General features: G+C 46.1%; 1 protein-coding gene across 3 annotated transcripts; it reads right to left on the bottom strand.

Moving 5' to 3' along the window:
- Positions 1 to 4,157: 4,157 nt before the first annotated feature.
- Positions 4,158 to 19,437, bottom strand: shkbp1 (SH3KBP1 binding protein 1). 3 transcript variants are annotated; one of them, XM_061781941.1, is made up of 18 exons: positions 18,915 to 19,033; positions 18,763 to 18,817; positions 18,641 to 18,694; positions 18,288 to 18,333; positions 18,074 to 18,206; positions 17,148 to 17,228; positions 16,421 to 16,585; positions 16,266 to 16,356; positions 13,552 to 13,730; positions 13,359 to 13,474; positions 12,876 to 12,963; positions 10,196 to 10,312; positions 9,327 to 9,497; positions 9,090 to 9,245; positions 7,864 to 7,960; positions 5,636 to 5,820; positions 5,472 to 5,574; positions 4,158 to 5,370 (listed from the first exon to the last, which is right to left on the bottom strand). In XM_061781941.1, the coding sequence occupies exons 1-18, from the start codon at positions 19,006 to 19,008 to the stop codon at positions 4,653 to 4,655; spliced, it is 2,649 nt and encodes an 882-aa protein (XP_061637925.1). In that variant the 5' UTR covers positions 19,009 to 19,033; the 3' UTR covers positions 4,158 to 4,652. The 3 variants fall into 3 exon arrangements, with proteins under 3 accessions (XP_061637925.1, XP_061637926.1, XP_061637927.1); XM_061781942.1 differs by lacking the exons at positions 18,763 to 18,817; positions 18,915 to 19,033 and adding an exon at positions 19,252 to 19,437; XM_061781943.1 differs by lacking the exon at positions 18,763 to 18,817 and having other exon boundaries at positions 19,030 to 19,104.
- Positions 19,438 to 19,465: the final 28 nt, after the last annotated feature.

The raw sequence follows: 19,465 nt of genomic DNA, 5'->3' as shown, positions 1-19,465 counted from the left end.
TCACAAATGCTAAAAAAAAAAAAAAAAAAAAAAGTTTGTGTGGCAAAATACAGGACCTTTAAAAAAACAAATCTGTCAATAAAAACTAGTACAGAACAGTGTATACATCCAGTAGTGTTCTAGATGGATGGAAAGAATATTCGAGGAGTTGAGAATGTGGAAAATGAGAGAGAAGGGAGAGTAGAAGAGGCAAGTGTGGTGGACCAGGAAGTGGCAATGATTAGTCAGGGGGAAGTTAGAAAGGCATTAAAGAGGATGAAAAATGGAAAGGCAGTTGGTCCTGATGACATTCCTGTGGAGTTATGGAAGCATCTAGGAGAGGTGGCTGTGGAGTTTTTGACCAGCTTGTTCAATAGAATTCTAGCGCGTGAGAAGATGCCTGAGGAATGGAGGAAAAGTGTGCTGGTGCCCATTTTTAAGAACAAGGGTGATGTGCAGAGCTGTGGCAACTGTAAAGTTGATGAGCCACACAATGAAGTTGTAGGAAAGAGTCGTGGAGGCTAGACTCGGGACAGAAGTGAGTATTTGCGAGCAACAGTATGGTTTCATGCCTAGAAAGAGTACCACAGATGCATTATTTGCCTTGAGGATGTTGATGGAAAAGTACAGAGAAGGTCAGAAGGAGCTACATTGTGTATTTGTAGATCTAGAGAAAGCCTATGACAGAGTACCCAGAGAGGAACTGTGGTACTGCATGCGGAAGTCTGGAGTGGCAGAGAAGTATGTTAGAATAGTACAGGACATGTACGAGGGCAGCAGAACAGCGGTGAGGTGTGCTGTCGGTGTGACAGAAGAATTTAAGGTGGAGGTGGGACTGCATCAGGGATCAGCACTGAGCCCCTGCCTGTTTGCAGTGGTGATGGATAGAGAGATGAGGTTAGACTGGAATCCCCGTGGACCATGATGTTTGCAGATGACATCTGCAGTGAAAGCAGGGAGCAGCTGGAGGAACAGTTAGAAAGATGGAGGCATGCACTGGAAAGAAGAGGAATGAAGATGTAAGACAGAATATATGTGCATGAATGAGATGGGTGGTGGGGGAAGAGTGAGGCGACAGGGAGAAGAGACAGCGAGGGTGGAGGACTTGAAATACTTGGGGTCAACCATCCAGAGCAATGGGGAGTGTGGTCAGGAAGTGAAGGAACGGGTGGAGGAAGGTGTCAGGTGTGTTATGTGACAGAAGAGTCTCTGCTCGGATGAAGGGCAAAGTTTAGAAGACAGTGGTGAGGCCGGCCATGATGGACGGATTCGACACAGTGGCACTGAAGAGACAACAGGAAGCAGAGCAAATGAAGATGTTGAGGTTCGCCCTTGGAGTGACCAGGTTGGATCAAATTAGAAATGAGCTCATTAGAGGGACAGCCGAGGTTCGATGTTTTGGAGACAAAAGTTAGAGAGAGAGAGCAGACTTGGATAGTTTGGACACGCCCAGAGGAGAAATAGTGAGTATATTGGTAGAAGGATGATGAGGATGGAGCTGCCAGGCAAGAGCGCCAGAGGAAGACCAAAGAGAAGGTTGATGGATGTCGTGAGGGAAGACATGAGGGCAGTTGGTGTTGGAGAGGAGGATGCAGGAGATGGGCTGACGTGGGAAAGGATGACGCGCTGTGGCGACCCCTAAAGGGATAAGCCCAAAGGCAAAGAACAACAACAACAGTGTATATATAAACACACATGCATCAAGAGCAGTCTTCTTCTTGTTTTTGCCTCAATAACTGTAAGACTAACATGACTATCCATACCAAAAAAAAACAAAAAAAAAAGGATGTGAAATACAGAAACATCTCCAAGAGATAAAACTGAGTGAAAGAGAAAAAGGACAGAAAAAAATTAATAAATAAAAGCAAGCGAGAGACTTTTTCTTTCATATTTATTCCGGAAACACAGAACATACAATCGCCAGAGGTGACATACAATCAGTGACCAAAAGGCATATTATTATTGTATTACACAGTGTCTAATGGTCCTATAATATGATAATATATATACACACACACACACACATACACACACACACATATATATATATACTGAAGCCAAATGTGAATGTTAATTGTCTTGTGAATTGTAGACCTTAGTCAAACCTTGCCTTTTTAATCCAAATTGTGAGAAAGTGGCCTCAAGTCGCAAATGATTTTGTGCTCCCCTGAACTCGGACAGTTTTCGTGTGGCGGAGTCAGCGCGGTTGTCCGCTGACAATCGGTGGCCGGCGCTCAGATGCCGCTGCACGTGTGCCGCTTTCACGCCGCGGTTTGAGAGTTGCTCCACTTCACGTAAGAAACGCAGAGGCTGCCGACGCTCCCAATCAGTTGCTGTCAATCGAAACGTTGCCGTTTGTCAAAAATATTTTTAGCGTCGCTTATTTTTCTTTTCCGGTGTCCGCTTCGTCAAAAGCAGGCACGCTTCTTCGGCTTCTTCTCAAATGCTAAACCTGAAGCTTGCAAGTTAATGGCTTTTCCCACAACACGTTCCTGCAGATGTTTCACAGTCAAATTTCGTTTCTTATTAAGAAATGAATGGTGCATGCCCACTGAAACACTAGGGCGATTCAGAAGTTTAAAAGAATGCAGATCCTGTGAAGTTTGTATTCGCAGCATCATGCAGTAACTTTAACAATGCGTATGGGAGCGAGAGCTCTTATTCAAATACAATGAAAGTGGATATACCTGCATGTGGAGGTTCTCTCGTGAAACAGATGGAATTCCAGAAAGAAAAAGTCCTGTTACCCGCTGTAGTTTCGGTAGATAAAGGTCTCAGTCACATTTGATTAAAATAATCCATTTTTATGAATGTCATTGGATCTTTTTAAAAAGATACCACGATCCCTTGCAATTACAACACAGACCACTAGTGGTCCACGGACCCCTAGTTGAGAAACACTGCCATAGCTCACTGCATACTCTTGAACATTGTCGATAATTATTCTGGTTTCACAGGACAGGTGCTTAAATGGTTGACTTCTTCCTGTTTTTTATTTTTTATGTTTTCTTCCTCATGTTCTGTTCAGCATGGAGTCCCACAGGGGTCTATCCTTTGCCCACTGCTCTTTTCATTGTATCTGGCACCTCTAGGTGAGATTTTGCACTCTTTTGGGTTACATTTCCTTTTTTATGATCATACATGCCAGCTTTTACGGGGAACGGGTCGGCTTCGGGCAAACATACAGCGTGCTTGGCCGCTGTGAGGTCCTGATTATCAGCTACCTTTTTACTTCGACATCCAACTAAGACCAAAACGATTACTATCGGACCGTTAAAACAGTCATCATTTGACCAATTTCACCATCTCTTGATGACTGTGTTATTGATTGCAAGGATAGGAAAAAGAACATCTGTGTACTCTTTGATCACTCTCATTTGATTTGCATATAAAAAAAGGTTAATGCATGGCCCTTTTCCATCTGCAGCACTTTGCCTGAAAATGCTCTATAATTAAACTTATTCTAATTCCATTAGAAATTTAATACGCTGACAGCAGTGCCACTGTGACTGGCAAGAGCATCACATGCTTACAATCGTCTGAGTTAAATCAGTCAGTCAACATTCTGCTGTGATGGAAGCTTTTTCTTTTTACAATACACGAGCAAAATAAAAATATACTGTTATTCATTTCAATTGATTGTTACATTTAGGTCTGACTTAAAGGAAAGAGTTGTGTATATTATTATTAGAATGTTGTGTTAGTCGTACTATTGAATGATTTAGTTCTTGTGTTTAGTGAATAATACAGAAGATAACAAAATACCGCCAAAAATTGCAATCACAGTATTGGTCAAAATTTGTTATTTTCCAAAATTAGATTTTTCCCAAATCATTCAGCCCAACATTAAACAATGGCAAAAATGTGGATTTTGATGGACAGGTACTTTTAAATGAAATGCACATCCATCCATTTTCAACACCGCGTATCCTGGTTAGGGTCGCAGGACGCCGGAGCCTATCCCAGCTGACTTCGGGCAAAAGGCGGACTACGCCCTGAACTGGTCGCCAGTCAGTCGCAGGGCACATATAGTGGGAACTGAACCCACGCTGCCCGCACCAAAGTCAGGCGAGTGGACCACTACACCATCAGTGACCGTGAAATGGACATTATGATGACTAATCTGTTCTTCAATGACTTTATTGCAAAATAAATAAATAAATAAATCTCACTTAGTCTCAGGAATCCTTATTTTATTTATTGTTCTTACAATGAGAATAAAGAGAGAGTCTATTATTTACAAAATGATGTCATAATGATAAACACGTGTAAGAATGAGAGCAAACAGACTTTGGTGTTGTTTTGGTGAGCTGAACAAAACATTGCGACGTTCAAAAGCTCGATGCTCCCTAGCGCCCCCTGTCGCACTGATAGAAGCTCATCGCTTCCAGTTAGCCGTCACAAGGGGGAGGGGCCATTTGAGGAAAGGATATTTGATTGACAGGCAGCTTTGGCGACAAGTTTTTTTTTTGCTGGCTAGTTGACATGGTAACCATGGCAATCCAGGACAAGCAGCGGGAATCCAGCGGCACTTCCTGTCACTTCCTGGCGAGACGCTCGTGTCGGGTATGCGTCTGAAGGTTTGGCGTGTGCATGTGGAAATTTGTGTGCGTGTGTTTAGTGCGATTGCGCGTGTACCTGCAGGTGGAGGTTCCTGCCCGTCCCTTTGCCCGTCAGAAGCTGGTTTCGTTCATGTGCGCTTTGGGGCCAGTCGTCGGGGCCGCGCCGGAGGTGCTGTCCGCACCGGGCGGGCTTTCGGGCGACGAGGCGGCGTCCGACGACGGAGAAGCGGCGGGGGACACGGGGGCGGCGTTGCGGCGACCCGAGGCGGCCGTTTGCGAGCGCGTCGGGCTGGTAGACCCCGAGGCCGCGCCGGCGGGGGAAGTCGGCGCGGCGGGGGTCCCGCCTTGCGGCGACGGCGTCAGGGACGAAGGCGCGCCGGAGTGGGGGCGCCGGGGGGCGGGCGTCCTCAGGCCGAAGCGCGCCTCCAGCTCACTGCACACGGCCAGACTGCGCCTCCCGCTCTCGGCACCACCCACCCCCGCCTCGGACCCCTTGGCCAGCTCCTGGCAACGCTCCACGAAACTCCCCCTGCGCGCCCACCCGCATTCGCGCTCACCCAAACCTCCCCCGCGGGCCCACCCGCACTCCGCCTGCCGACGGAGGCGCGGGCTTGAACCCGACAGGCGCTGAGGTCCGTAGGCGGCGAAGGCGAAGGAGGGCGGCGGTCCCGAGGACGGGACGGACTTGGTGATGGGGGCGGAGGGCGGCGCCTGGCGAGGAAGCCCGCCGCAGAGAGAAGAGGACCCACCCCCTGCTTCTACTCTTCCTCCTCTTCCAGAAGAGCAAATACGATCTGCTCGGAGGCCTTCACACAAACCTGAAGAAAGACTACACGCACGCGCACACGCACACGCACAGAAAGACACCACATGAACGACATCGTCGTCATCAGTGTGTGTATGAAACTCAGACTGTGTGTGTGTGTGTACCTGCATGTGGAGGTCCTGGGCGTGCTGTCAGGAGTTCTGGTGAGAGCGAGGTCACATTGGTCCAAAAGCTCCAGCAGCTCCTCCTCCGTTGGCCCGCCCAGTGCTGCAAGACATCCAATCAGAGCTCAGTCCGCCAGGAGGTGGCGGCCGGCCGCGCGTCTCACCTCGGATGTCCACCTTTCCCGCGATCTCCATGGCGGTGGTGAGGTCCCACATCTGGATGCTTCCGTTGGCGTGGCCGCTGAACAGGTACCGCCGTGGACGCGAGCCGATCCGACTCGAACCCTCGCACTCGTGCACCACGAACGCCGTGATGGGCGTGCCGTCCACCGAGCGAACTTCGCACACCCTGACACACGCGCACGCACACACTGTTAGCGTCACCGTAGAAGGCGGGACTCACACCTCCGCCCTTCACACAAAACAGCAACGCTAGCGGTACATTAGCGTACACACACAAACAACACGCAGAGTAGGGCCGGGCGATGAATGATGAAAGGAAATGTAATCGCGGTTTCGATTACAGCTTCTCCCGATCATAAAAACATTACAGTCAAAGAAAAAGTGCCGAATGGTGCGCTGTCTCCCAAGTTCCTGCATCATGAAAGCACCCTGAAGGCAGCATGTGACCTTTGTTCTTCTGCCCTCCCTGAGGTGCTTGAAGCGGTTTATGGGCTTCATGCCCAAGATTTGCGCTTCAAAAGGACAAATCCACCGCACCAACTTCCGGCCCGTCTATTTGCGGGCCAAATGGGAGCGTTCTGTACGAGATCACCACGAGACTTGCCTCGGTTTGCGCTGAACCACGAAAGTCGTATCACCAATCGATGTGCTGCATATAGGCGGTGACGTGATCCAACTTTTAACTGCCTCGCAGAAACCATTTTATGGTGGTTAGGCTTAGGTTGGTGATTTTTCTCCAGTCCGACCAGACCGCGCCCGATTATCGCATGCTGTCGCTAAGAGAACGGTCCAACAGCACGGGTCTGCGGGGAGGCGGGACAAGAAGAAAGAGTCCAGGCAGCGGGGAAACAGTATTGTGGGCGTGCGGGACTCCGCAGGAACAACGGGCGCACGGCGCGCGCTCGCAGCACGGAGTCGCGGGCGTTTGGGCGCTCCGTCGCACTCTTGGTCAACGTCTAGGAACAATTAAAAGGACCACGTCAACAACAATTCAGACACGCCAGACGTTTTGTGTCGTGGTCGTAAAGGTTTCAAACGATCGGCAGCGACAGCGAACGTTTGTCTGCCGGGTCCGAATTGGGTGACAGTCTGAGCTTGGTAAAATCTGTGAAACACAGGTTATATTGCTAAAGTTCAACTGCGACTTTCTTCTTCTACTCATTTCATCTTAAGTGTACACCCCCATGCATGCACCACACTGCCCCTAAGAGGTCAAAGCCTGCACAGCAGGAACATCAGGTATGAGTCCTCAAGCAATTTAAAGTGACTAATGGTGTGATAATCTGGGACAGTGACACTTGTGCAAATGATGCAGTGTTCTCAAGCACAAAAGTGGCCAGCAGTAATCAACACAGACTCGCAAATAGTGCCAAAGCTACAATAGAAGTTGCACAAATAATGTAATCATGTCCCAACAGAAATGTGCAACATGTCACAATGGAATTGTAAGTCGACTGTTTGAGAAGTTAATGGCAAGAGGGAAGAAGCTGTTGGAATGTCTGCTGGTTTTAGTTTGCATTGATCGATATCGCCGAGCTGAGGGAAGGAGCTGGAAGAGCCGGTGACCGGGATGCGGAGGCTCCGAGAGGATTTTGCATGCTCGTCTTAGTTCTGGCAGCGCGCAAGTCCTCAAGAGCGATCATTTTGTTGGCGGTCCTAACTCTCCGTTGCAGTCGGTGTTTGTCCTTCTTTATTTTTATTTATTGTTTTGTATTGGCATTACTTTAATACATTATTATTTTGTTACTAATTTATCTTCTGGTTGTTCTTTGACGTTATATTTATATATAAGTAGAGTGTTGGCAGTTGAATAAATACTAGGTTTTGAAATCAATGAATGTTTATGAATTGTGATTTCAATATCAATCAAAAATAATCGTGATTATTTTTCTTCACATAATCACCCAGCCCTAACACAAAGACAGACAAACACACCAAAACAGATACACACACATACATACTGTATACACACAACAGACACACTTACACAAACACATTTGCACAAATGGACATGCATATACACACACACACACACACACACACAGAATGTCCACCGACTTGTACACACACACAAACTCCACCTGCATGTACACACACAAACATGCACACAAAACATGCATACAATCTCCACATTACACACACACATGCACTAACAAACACAGGGACATATACACACACAAAGAGAATGCCCACCTACAAACACACACACCTCTTCCCGTTGGACGACAGCCTGACATAGAGTTTGTCGGTATCCGGGACCACTCTCTGGATGAACACCTGCTGGTCGTCTCTCTCTCCATACGGCCCTGACGACACGACACGACACGACAGGTGAGCGAGCGCACTCGGCACTGGAACTTCTCAATGTGCGCCGCACAGTGCGGTGCTGTTGGAAGGTGTGCCGAGTTGAGGTTGTGCCAATACAGCGGTGCCTTGAAATGCGAGTTCAATTCCTGCTCATTACAAAAGGGCGGCAAAAAGGTCGAATCAAACTTTGGTTTCTTTTCTTGGCGAAGGAAAGGGAGTGTATTCTTTCATTTGGTATATTTGGTGTGGCATTGAATGAGTATTAAAGAAAAAAAATGGTGGGGCCAACCAACCCCCATTTTTTCATGGATAGCAGTTATTGCCGGTTTATCCCTACTTATTACAAAAATTTGGGCACGATCACCTAACAAATTCAACTCTCTATCTCAAGGCACCACTGGTAACAACGTGCCCACGTTTTCCAGTGAGAACCAAGCATTGTCTGAGTTTTGCCAGAGGATAGAATGACAAATTCACAATTATTGACATCGTTACACCTATGGAAAGTTAACGCATATACAGTAATCCCTCGCGATATTGCAGTTTATTTATTGGGTTAGGTTTCAGGATGACTCGTAGGTCTATTGGGCTAACGGTTTAAGCAGATAAAGAAATCTTATCTGTTTAAAATACAAGCCACAGTCAAGAATTTTATGATAAATATTCACAAATCCCAACCTTTGCCGGACGAATAGCTGATGCACAAACAATAGCGACAGGAACAAATGCAAGAGCAACGTTCAGCTTGATTTACAGTACAGTACTGTAGTTAGAAACAGCACCGCAATGAATTCAAGCACGTGAATGTGAGGAATGGTGCAAATGGTTAAACCAGAAAATCACCTGCTCACACAATGCCGCATGTGCTTTTCACACCACTCAAGCAGGGCATGCCCAATAGGTGTGTGGATGGTGACCTCATGTGGACAAATAAAATACCTGCACCTCTCTCAAAAGTGCAGTTTCACAGTTTGGCATGGGAATGCATATATGAAACGTGTATATATAGTAACATAAATAATTAGTCGCTATATTGTGGATTTCATTTAGTACAGGGTTTTTCTGGAACGTAACCCCTGCGATAAACGAGGGTTTAGCGTACTGTAGCGGCGGTGGAGCTATGCTAACCTATCTCTGTGCCGGCGCTGCAGCCTCCCTGCCCGTCCACTTCATCCAGGCTGAGGATCTTGAAGGAGGTGAGCGGCGTGGATCCCGGCTGAGTGGAGATCATCCCCCGGAAGCGGGTCACGGTCCATGTGCGGACGTGGTTGTTGTCGGCGCACACTGGCGGGCGGGACAACGGCGTTAGCCAGGAACTGGTCGGGGGAATGACAACGGGGGCTTCCGGCAGCGAGCGGACATTACCTGAGATGAGGTGCTTCTCGGACAGCATGATCTTGGTGACGGGGCTGCGGTGCACCGAGAAGGTCTGGAAGAGTTGCGGGCCCGAGCCCACCGTCTCCGGGTGCTGCACGATCACACGCACTGCTCCCGAACTGGTTCCGTACGCAATCTCGATCCAGTTGCCGCTGTCGCCTGATGACCAGAACATACGCACATGTGAGATGATGTTAAGGTCCAGGAGAAGCCAATTGAGCATTTGTTCCATATCATAGATATCCAGCTTAAGGTCCATGTACTAGTAGTAGGCTCTTTGTCCTCACTAAAAAGCTAGTTCAGGACAACAGTAGAACAACGAGGGCACACTTGTAGAACTTACTATTAACATTTTTTTTCCCCCCACAACTGCCTTCAACTACTCTATGACATCTGCACCGGGGCACCCCAAGGATATGTCCTCTCTCCGCTGCTCTTCTCTCTATACACGAATTACTGCACCTCAACGCACCCGGCTGTCAAACCCCTGAAGTTTACAGACAACACCACACGCTGGAGACACGCCAGTCTCTCAACGGGCCTGGGAACGCCTCGGGATTCCCCTGGAAAAGCCGGAGAGGGAACTCCAGGCTTCCCTGCTTAAGCTGCTGCCCCCGCGACCCGACTCGGGATAAGCGGAAGAAAATTGATGGATGGATGGATAGAAGGACAGTAGGCCCAAAGTGGCACTAGTAGTGGGAAAAAAACATTACAACTAAGTCGTTCTATTGGTAACTGTCTTATTAGTGAGGACAAAGAGCATACTAGTATACGCGCCTTAAGATGCATACGGAGAATATTGGGGGGAAAAAAATGCTCAAAGGGCTTCCATACACAGCTGTTCCAAGGGTCCATACTGGTTTTGGGTGTGAGGTAAACGCTGAGTGCGGTGATGGCGTCCTCAGTAGGATCTCGATAAAGTTCTGTCACCAGCAGATCGTTGTCCTTCATCCTCAGAGGAAACTTCTGAACGTCTGAAATAACAAATCACATGTACACTAACTCTGCCTCTGATAACCCCTGAATCAAGTTCAGCTATTCTCGTAGGCTTTTTCTGAAACTTTTTAGTCACATCTTTGAGCAAAAGCCTTGGTCTGCAGATCTATGCATGATCTGATCATTGGTCCATGTATGATGTGTGTACAGTGCTGTGAAAAAGTATTTACCCCCTTCTACAATTCTTATTTTTTGCAGTGTTTCCCCACTTTAATGCTTAAGATCATCAAAAAAATGTAAATAGAGTAATCTAACCAAAGTGAACTTAAAATGCCATTTTTAAATGGTGAAAACTATTTAAAGTTACCTGGCCCTGTGTGAAAGTGTAATGGCCCCCTAAACCTAATAAATGGTTGGGCCAACCTCAGCAACAAGTGAAATCAAGTGTTTTGTAGAACTGGCAATGAGTCTTTCACATCACTGTGGAGATATTTTAGCCCACTTTTCCTTGCAGAATTGGTTTAATTAAGCAAAAAGAGAGTATTTCGGCGCATGAATAGCCTTTTTAAGGTCATCCCACAGCATTTCAATTGGATTCAAGTCCGGAATTTGACCAAGCCACTCCAAAACATTAATTTTTGTTCCCCCATTTCAAACACGCTTCAGCTTGAGGTCACCAACTGATGACCAAACATTCTCCTTCAGGATTTTCTCAGTTCGATCAATTACAGAAAGTCGTCCAGGTCCTGAAGGAGAAAAGCGGCCCCAGACCATCACACTAACACCACCATGTTTGACTGTTGGTAGGAGGTTCGTTTTCTGAAATCCTGTATTACATTTACGCCAGATGTGACGAGACACACACACACCTTTCAAAAAGTTCCACTTTCGTCTCGTCAGTCCGTAGAATATTCTCTCAAAAGTCTTGGGAATCATTCAGATGTTTTTTTTTTTTTTTTTTTTTTTTTGGAAAAGTAAGACAAGCCTTTATGTTATTTTTGGTCAGCAGTGGTTTTGGCCTTGGAACTCTGCCATGGATGCGATTTTTACTTACTTTATTTCTTATCGGTTCTTGAATTTCTTTGGATCGTGGCATTTTGGTAGAGGTGGGTAGAGTCCCGAAATATTGTAGTCAAGTAAGAGTACTGTTACTTTAAAACAATATAACTCAAGTAAAATCTAATCTAAAGTAAAGTACAGTGTGCAGTATTGTGTACAGTGCTCCAACCTGTTTGGATCAGTTGAGCTCGACCTGCGCGTCCATACTACACTCGCATCGGATACATAGCCACGAGCGCTCAGACTCTCCCCGTAAGATCAATAGCTATTCGTATTGACCGTAACGAATGATTAGCAAATCACAATCAAATTGTTACTCCTTGTACTTTTCCAAAATAACAGTCCAACAAATGAAATATCCAATTTGATTGTTTGAAAACTATCTATTGAAGCGGTAAGCGAGTACACTGGCACGTTATGACTGTGGCGTTTTAGCTGCCGTGTCTTTTGACTTTAGAAGGTCTTACTTGAACCAGGATCTCTTGCGGTACCTTGGCCACAGGTCATTCTCAGCCGGGGCGGCTTTGCCCTCATCGTCGGGGCCATAAATCCTGGTGGACCGGACTGAGCTGCCCCCGATTCCAGCTAGCCTGCTGCTACTTAGCCCGCTGGCTAGCTACCTACCTCCCTAGTTGGATCAACTTTATTATTTATTTCTTATTATTTATTTATTTGGTATTTTATTCTTTGGCTCATTTTGACACAAATGCAAAAATACAGAGTCTCGATTCATTTTTTTTCCATTGGAATTCGCAAATCAATCCAAATCCCCGCTGATTGTTTTTAGCACTAATAACCACATACAAAAGCGGCATGGGTCAGATTTTTAAAAAATTGGAATTTGTACTGTTCATATTGACATGAAAATTTATACAAAAAAATAAATACAAAAATCACGTTGGGCAAAAATAATCTGAATTGACCTGCAGCGGCGGCACAGTGGTCGACTGGTTAGCACATCTGCCTCACAGTTCTGAGGACCGCGGTTCAAATCCCGGCCCCGCCTGTGTGGAGTTTACATGTTCTCCTCGTGCCTGCGTGGCTTTTCTCCGGGCACTCCGGTGTCCTCCCACATCCCAAAAACATCCATGGCAGGTTGATTGAAGACTCTAAATTGCCTGTAGGTGTGAATGTGAGTGCCAATGGTTGTTTGTTTGTATGTGCCCTGCCATTGGCTGGCAACCGGTTCAGGGTGGACCCCGCCGCTCACCCGAAGATGCTGGGATAGGCTCCAGCACGCCCGCGAACCGCGGGAGGATAAAGCGGTACAGAAAATGGATGGATGGATGACCTGCAGTGTGAACATGGCCTTTGCTGCAGCATTTTAATATCTTTTGGCTGACATTTTGTCAGACTGCTTCTATGCAAGTAATTTCTTGATTGAACACGTCTGGAGGGAAGCAAGCTCTTTTTGGAAAGCTGAGTTAGTTTTCACCTAACTCAGCTTTCCAAAAAGTGTGATTAGGCACAGTTGAGTCATGATTCAACAAGGGGGCAAAAACGTTTTCATGGCACTGTAAGTATGAAGTGTGAGTTAGATACCAATGTAGGAGATGGATCCGTTGTTGCAGCCGAGGATGAGGAAAGAGCCGGCCGTTTCGTAGCTGCTGATGGGAACAACATCTTGGTTCTGCAAAGGCGACAACAAAACAAAAATTCTTTCACGCAATCACTGCTGTGGACGTTTCCAATCGTCAACTGGAATTCAAAGGGTTACTGTCACCGACGTTTATATGTGTCAAGTGCATTTTTAAATGGACAGGTGTGGAAGAGGGTCTCACCCAGCTTGTGTGTGAAATTCAGGTTTACTGTAATGACTGACATATTCCTGTAGACGGCGCCGTTGCATCGCTTTGCATTTGAGATCAGCACTACTATCTTTTAGTAGAAGATAAAGATTGTGTGCAGAATCTCACATCCATTTTGATGGAGAGAATCTTTGTTGTTTCATTGTTCAAGGTGTCACAAACTCAAAAATTAGCGTCAAAGTCACTGTTGCGCTTGACATGTTGTGCGTCTGCCCACCTGCCAGTGTTTGGTGACGGCATTCCACACGCCGACTTTCCCGGTGTGACTGGTGGCGATCAGCTGGTTACCAACAAAGAAGAGAGCCTCCACCGGCACATTGAGGCTGAAAACGCCTGAAAACACACCAGCCCGACGTCACGGCCAGTTTCACCGGTGAATCGATCACGGGGAAGGGACGGGTCGCCCGCACCGATCTCGTTCCCGTTGCCGTCGGGGCAGATGGACCAGAGGATGATCTCCGTTCCCGAGGCCACGGCCACCATCTTGTCGTTGTCCCCCATCACCTTGGCGTTGAGCGCTACCCGGTCGATGAGCCAGTCCAGGCGAGGAGAGGTGAAGACCTGCTGCCACCCGGTGGACTCCTTCACCCTGACGCACACGAGACAGGGAAGCAAATCGATCAATTACATAGATGACAGACAGATACTGTACTTTATTCATCCAAAAGGGAAATTCCCACTAGTCTTCACAATGAAAACAACAAGGCCAAGCAGGCATGCCCAACTACTAATAATGTAATATATATATATATATATATATATATATTATATATATTTGCGACAAACGTCACAATTGTTCGACAAAACAGACACGCCACAGCGGACGTAGGAGCAGAAAACAGTCAAGATGTGGAAAGAAGACGCTTTCAAACTTCTTCCTGCATTTTGTCTATTTTAGACAATTAGCTCAGTTGTAGCAAGCCAGTCCAGAGTTTCATCGTCCAGGCTGCTAAGAGCGACATCGCCATTTGCTGGCTAATGCTTGAGGCAACCGGCGACGACGTGTTCCACTGTCGCGAGGCCCCACCTCTTCATCCACTTACAACTGATAAATGTATGAAAATATTGGCTCCGGTTGCACAAAATCCTCAAAATTGGCGTCATTATCGTGACGAGACCTACGCAAGGGCGGGGCCATATTTACATCGGTGAATATACAGCGGCGCCTCGTGTTTGTGCGCATGTGCAACGTGACGTCCTGTTTTGAGGGCGTGCGTGTGAGGCCCCGGACTGGTTCCGTCCACAACTTAAAGTTGAACTCAATTTTCATGTTTTGGTTCTACAAACCCGCACATGGAATATGTTTGAAGTGCTGAAAATGTGTAAAGACTGAGAACATTTACAACCCCAATTCCAATGAAGTTGGGACGTTTTGTTAAACATCAATAAAAACAGAATATTTGAAAATCATGTTCGACCTCTATTTCATTGAATACACGGCAAAGACAAGATATTTCATGTTCAAACTGATCAACTTGATTGTTTTTAGCAAATAATGAACTTAGAATTGGATGGCTGCAACACGTTGGGACAGGAGGCAAAAAAGAGTGAGAAAGTTGAGGAATGCTCATCCAACACCTGTTTGGAACATCCCGCAGGTGAACAGGCCAATTGGGAACAGGCGGGTGCCGTGATTGCTTCCCTGAATTGCTCAGTCATTCACAAGCAAAGATGGGGCGAGGTTCACCTCTTTGCGAACAAGTGCGTGGGAAAATAGTCGAACGGTTTAAGGACAATGTTCCTCAACGTACAATTGCAAGGAATTTAGGGATTTCATCATCAAAATGTTCAGAGAATCTGCAGAAATCACTGCATGTAAGCGGCAAGGCCGAAAACCCACATTGAATGCCCGTGACCTTTGATCCCTCAGGCGGCACTGCATCAAAAACCGACATCAATGTGTAAAGGATATCACCTCATGGGTCAGGAACACTTCAGAAAACCAATGTCAGTAAATACAGTTCGGCGCTACATCCGTGAGTGCAACTCGAAAATCTACTAGGCAAAGCAAAAGCCATTTATCAACAACACCCAGAAACGCCGCCGCTTCTCTGGGCCCGAGCTCATCTAAGATGGACCGGCGCAAAGTGGAAAAGTCTTCTGTGGTCCGACGAGTCCACATTTTAAATTCTGCACGTGTTACAACAGCGTGGCGTTATTCAATTAAATACAAGTTGAAGATGATTTGCAAATCATTGTATTCTGTTTTTATTTATGTTTAACACAACGTCCCAACTTCATTGGAATTGGGGTTGTAGAACTGAATTGTTGCGATATAGCTTAAAATTCTTTTTCATCATCTCAGTTGGCCGGACTTTTTGGGCGGGGCTAAAAACTCGCCCCGTGACGACGGCGTATACTTTCGAGCACGAGGTCCTCCGCCACAGTCTAAACACCAAGCGTCCTTATTCCATGCAGTGGCCATTCGTCGGAATTGCCACATCCGGACCGGTGTAGCTTCAATTCAGTAAATGTACAACCTACTTCCGCATTTGGCAAACCTCCTCGCTCATGTGAATGGGGAAGGGGACCATTTCAAATCAGCCGTCAGAACTTTAAACATCTACAGTGTCTTTTTTTTTTTTTTTTTTTTTAAACACGAGGTGTCACCACAGAGCCCCAAAGATGACAGCTGGCGGTGTTCAGGCTTCATTCGTGTTTATGGCTCATATCATATTTGTTTAAATAAATGATATATATTTATATAACTTTTTCTAAAAAAACACCAGCCATAAAGATTTTTCTGAAGCAAGTTCGGCTTCAAACAATCATGTCAGAAATCCAAGTTATGCTCCTTTAGCAACGCATACACAGGAAGTCAGCTATTCCGTGTTGGTCACGTGACGCTCTGCATACAGCGGATTGGCCAAACCATCTCCAAAACTTGAAAAAATACATCTTCCCTGAATGAGCGCCGTCTTTTTAACCGATAAATCAATTCAAACTAGTTGCGTGTCCGAGTGTCGGTCGTAGTCCGGATTTGAACCCCAAACTTTAGAAATGTGAGGCAGATGTGCTAACCACTTGCACACCGCACTGCCTAAAGGTGAAGCCTGTCACAGATGTGTCATGAAGACACCAGGGAACCGTTGAGTTCATGTCAGTGGAATGAGCTTTTGTGTACCTGTAACACGCCACAAACTGAGAGTACGCCACCGCGATCCAGTTGTGATGCCCACAGATGATTCGAACCAAGCCGGGATCCGATGAAGGCCCTACACACGCAAAGTGCAAGTTGGTATCTATTTGGTGTGTGTGTGTGTGCGTACGCTTCCCGACCTCCAGACACCCTCTCCTCCGCCTTGGGCATCATCCCCGAGTTCCCCAGGTTAGGCGGCATGGTGTTGCTGCGTCGGACCGGCGCTCTCTCGCCGATCGCCGCTCGACCCGCCATGAAATGCGACCCGGCCACGCTGTGACGGTTGCGGCGCTTGGCGGGGTGCACTGCGACACAAACAGGAAGCCGGCAATGCAGCCAGATGACAGCCCTCAGGCGCGCTGATGCCACCTTGGCACTTTTGCTGCTAGAGTTACAAACTCAGAAGGATAAAACGTACAAAATTTCAATCCGCACACACTTATCATCATGGCTGACCAGTTCCTTCCGCACTGAAGCATGGCATCGATCCGGTTTTTATCATAATAGGCTTACACAAATGTATCTAACCTAACTATTTTCACTTGTTATTGTCTAAACAACTTCCAGACTTTCAATCTTGAGGCGACATGATGCCGTTCGGCTCCCGCAGAGTTTTACCACACGTCAGAAAATTTTACTAAATTTGTTCTCAATTTTCGACATTTTCTATTGGTTAATAATGCATAAAAATAACAGACCAATAGTATTTAGATTTTTTTATTTATTTATTTTTTTTAAATAATAATGACTGATTATATTTGGACTAAGAAGCGTTTTCACATCATTTAGCAACAACTTGAGCCGCTTTAAGCAACATCCCCAGAAAATGAGCTGGCAACATTGGCGGGACGAGTGTGTGCAGATTACCCGGCGGCGGCAGGTAGCCGTTAAACAGGACGTTTCCGCAGGAGGAGCGGTCCAGCTCGTCACACAGCTGCAGCTTACGTACTGAACACACAACAGTGAGGATGTCATGAGAACAGGGAAGCAACTTGCCCGAGTAAACGCGCACGTAAATGAAAATTTGCACAAAAAGAGAAAGTAGTACTAGTAAAGTATATTGCTATTGTACTTTTCCTAGATACAAATCCCAGTCCAATAAACTGTAATGCTACCGCCTAGATCGCGGTTCATCGTTCGCGCCCCCGCAATATTGTGAATGTTCATATTTTATAGGATTTTTACAGTGTGCAGCAGGGAAGTGCGGTCAGGGCAGGCAAGAGTACTCAAGTAATGATTACATAAAACTATTTTCCATTTGACTTCTCTGGTCTGTGCTTTTATTAGTTTTCTTTTTGAATCCATAAAGTCCTAAACATTCATAAACATAAACAGTCATAAACATTTGCTGAATTTGCATATTTCCTGTGCAAATACACGGGCGAGACGCGGAAGTGCGGTCGCAAGCGTCCAGCCTCACCTCCGATTGCGCAATTCCTCACTAAAAAAAGACAGAGCACAGAGAAACTGTGCCATCTATTGGCAAAATTACTGTATTACAACAGAAGAGGCTTGTTGCTTTCTCTTCACATCTCCAATATTACATTTTCAGACACTTGTTTTAAGCACTCTGATTTCCCATTGTCAGGCGAACGTATTTAATATTTGTGTGCCACATATTTAGTTTTGCTGATGGTATAAAACAACATCTAAAGGCAGCCACACACTGCGCCATGCAGTCGTACCCGATTGGAATTTGATCTAAAATGAAATGTTCTTGAAGTGAAGTGCTTTGAGTGTTCCTGAAAAGAGAGACTGAATGTAGATAGGTCATGCAGCAACAAGGAGCTCACCAAGAGGCGTGATCCCGTAGAACTCGGCCTCGTGCATGAGCATGTGCACGCTGATGGAGCGCGGGTGCAGCTCTTTGGTCCGCAGGAAGTTGAGGATTGGAGCAAACAGAGAAGGATCTCTGTCGATGAAGATCTACGGCCAACGAGGAGGCGTTACTACGTGGAACGACCGCTAACGGAACGCTACTGAAAAGCTAACTGAACCTTCACTTACAGCTCCAGTTTCATCCTTCAAAGTGGAGATCCGCCCACTCAAAAGACTGAAAACAAACACACAAACAGTTTTAATAGTGAATAACAGTTGTTTATCCCGACCCACCAAGCATTAACATTGATCTAGAGACCATATTTGACGCATTCATCATTCTGCATTCAGCTGTTTTTTCCCCACTCAAAGCGGTTAATAGTACATGGACACTGCATTAATTTATCTCAATAAATAATTGTTGAATTAAGTGATTATAAATAACAGCATACATATTAGTAAAATAAACGGTTTTGCATATAACTTAACAGTTTGTAAATACTGGTCAATAACAGTTTAACAAGTGTGTTTTGTTCTCCCACCTGGAGAAAAAGGAGTCAGGAACCCACGTGAGCGTCTGTCGGGAGGTGCTGAATCTAGAAAACAAACACACTCTTGAGACGAAAGTTGCGTTCACGTGCATTGTGTATATTTCATGACCCACTTGTGAGCGCCAGGATGGAAGTGCGTCGTCAATCTACTCAAACTGGTTGTAATAGCTAAACAAATATACCATAAATCAACTATTACGCGAACGTAGTTTCATCCGGCAGCACAAACTGTTAGTATGGCTCAAAGGAAACACAGTAAACATACTATCAAACGTGTGGTAGAATAGAGAATTGCTCGTTCGAGTTAACTTGAGTGCAGTTAGCATTCCGCACGACTCCAACCTCCACCTGACGTTCATTCTTGAGTCTTCAGAACTTACGCCAGTGTTTGTCTTGAGTCGTTTTTATTCTGCTTTTATTGACATACAAATCAAACTACGCGTTTAAAAGTCCGTAGCTGGAGGTAAAATATGTTAATTAAGTGATGGGACACAGCTGGGACGTTGACGCGTCCGAGCGACGACGGACGCCTGTTGATGCTAAATGCTAGCCGTGGTTAGCCGACAGTCGACAAAAACAAAAATCGAACATTTCCTCCTCACCTTTTCCCGCCCACGTTCAAGTGGATCAGGTCTCCGCTCCTCGCCGTGTTGGACATGGTCCCGACACTTTCCAACAAAAAATGAAAACAAAAACAAGACTTTTAATCCATGTTTTGGGACACAATCAGTTTCCGTTCATGTGGTTCATCCACTTCCGCACTTGCGTGGAGGCTTTGGCGGGAGGGAAATCCTGAAGTGGATCAGGGACTCAAGC

Source organism: Phyllopteryx taeniolatus, chromosome 8 (assembly GCF_024500385.1).
Source record: "Phyllopteryx taeniolatus isolate TA_2022b chromosome 8, UOR_Ptae_1.2, whole genome shotgun sequence".
Lineage (NCBI taxonomy): Eukaryota > Metazoa > Chordata > Actinopteri > Syngnathiformes > Syngnathidae > Phyllopteryx > Phyllopteryx taeniolatus.
This window is presented reverse-complemented; position numbering and strand designations above follow the sequence as displayed.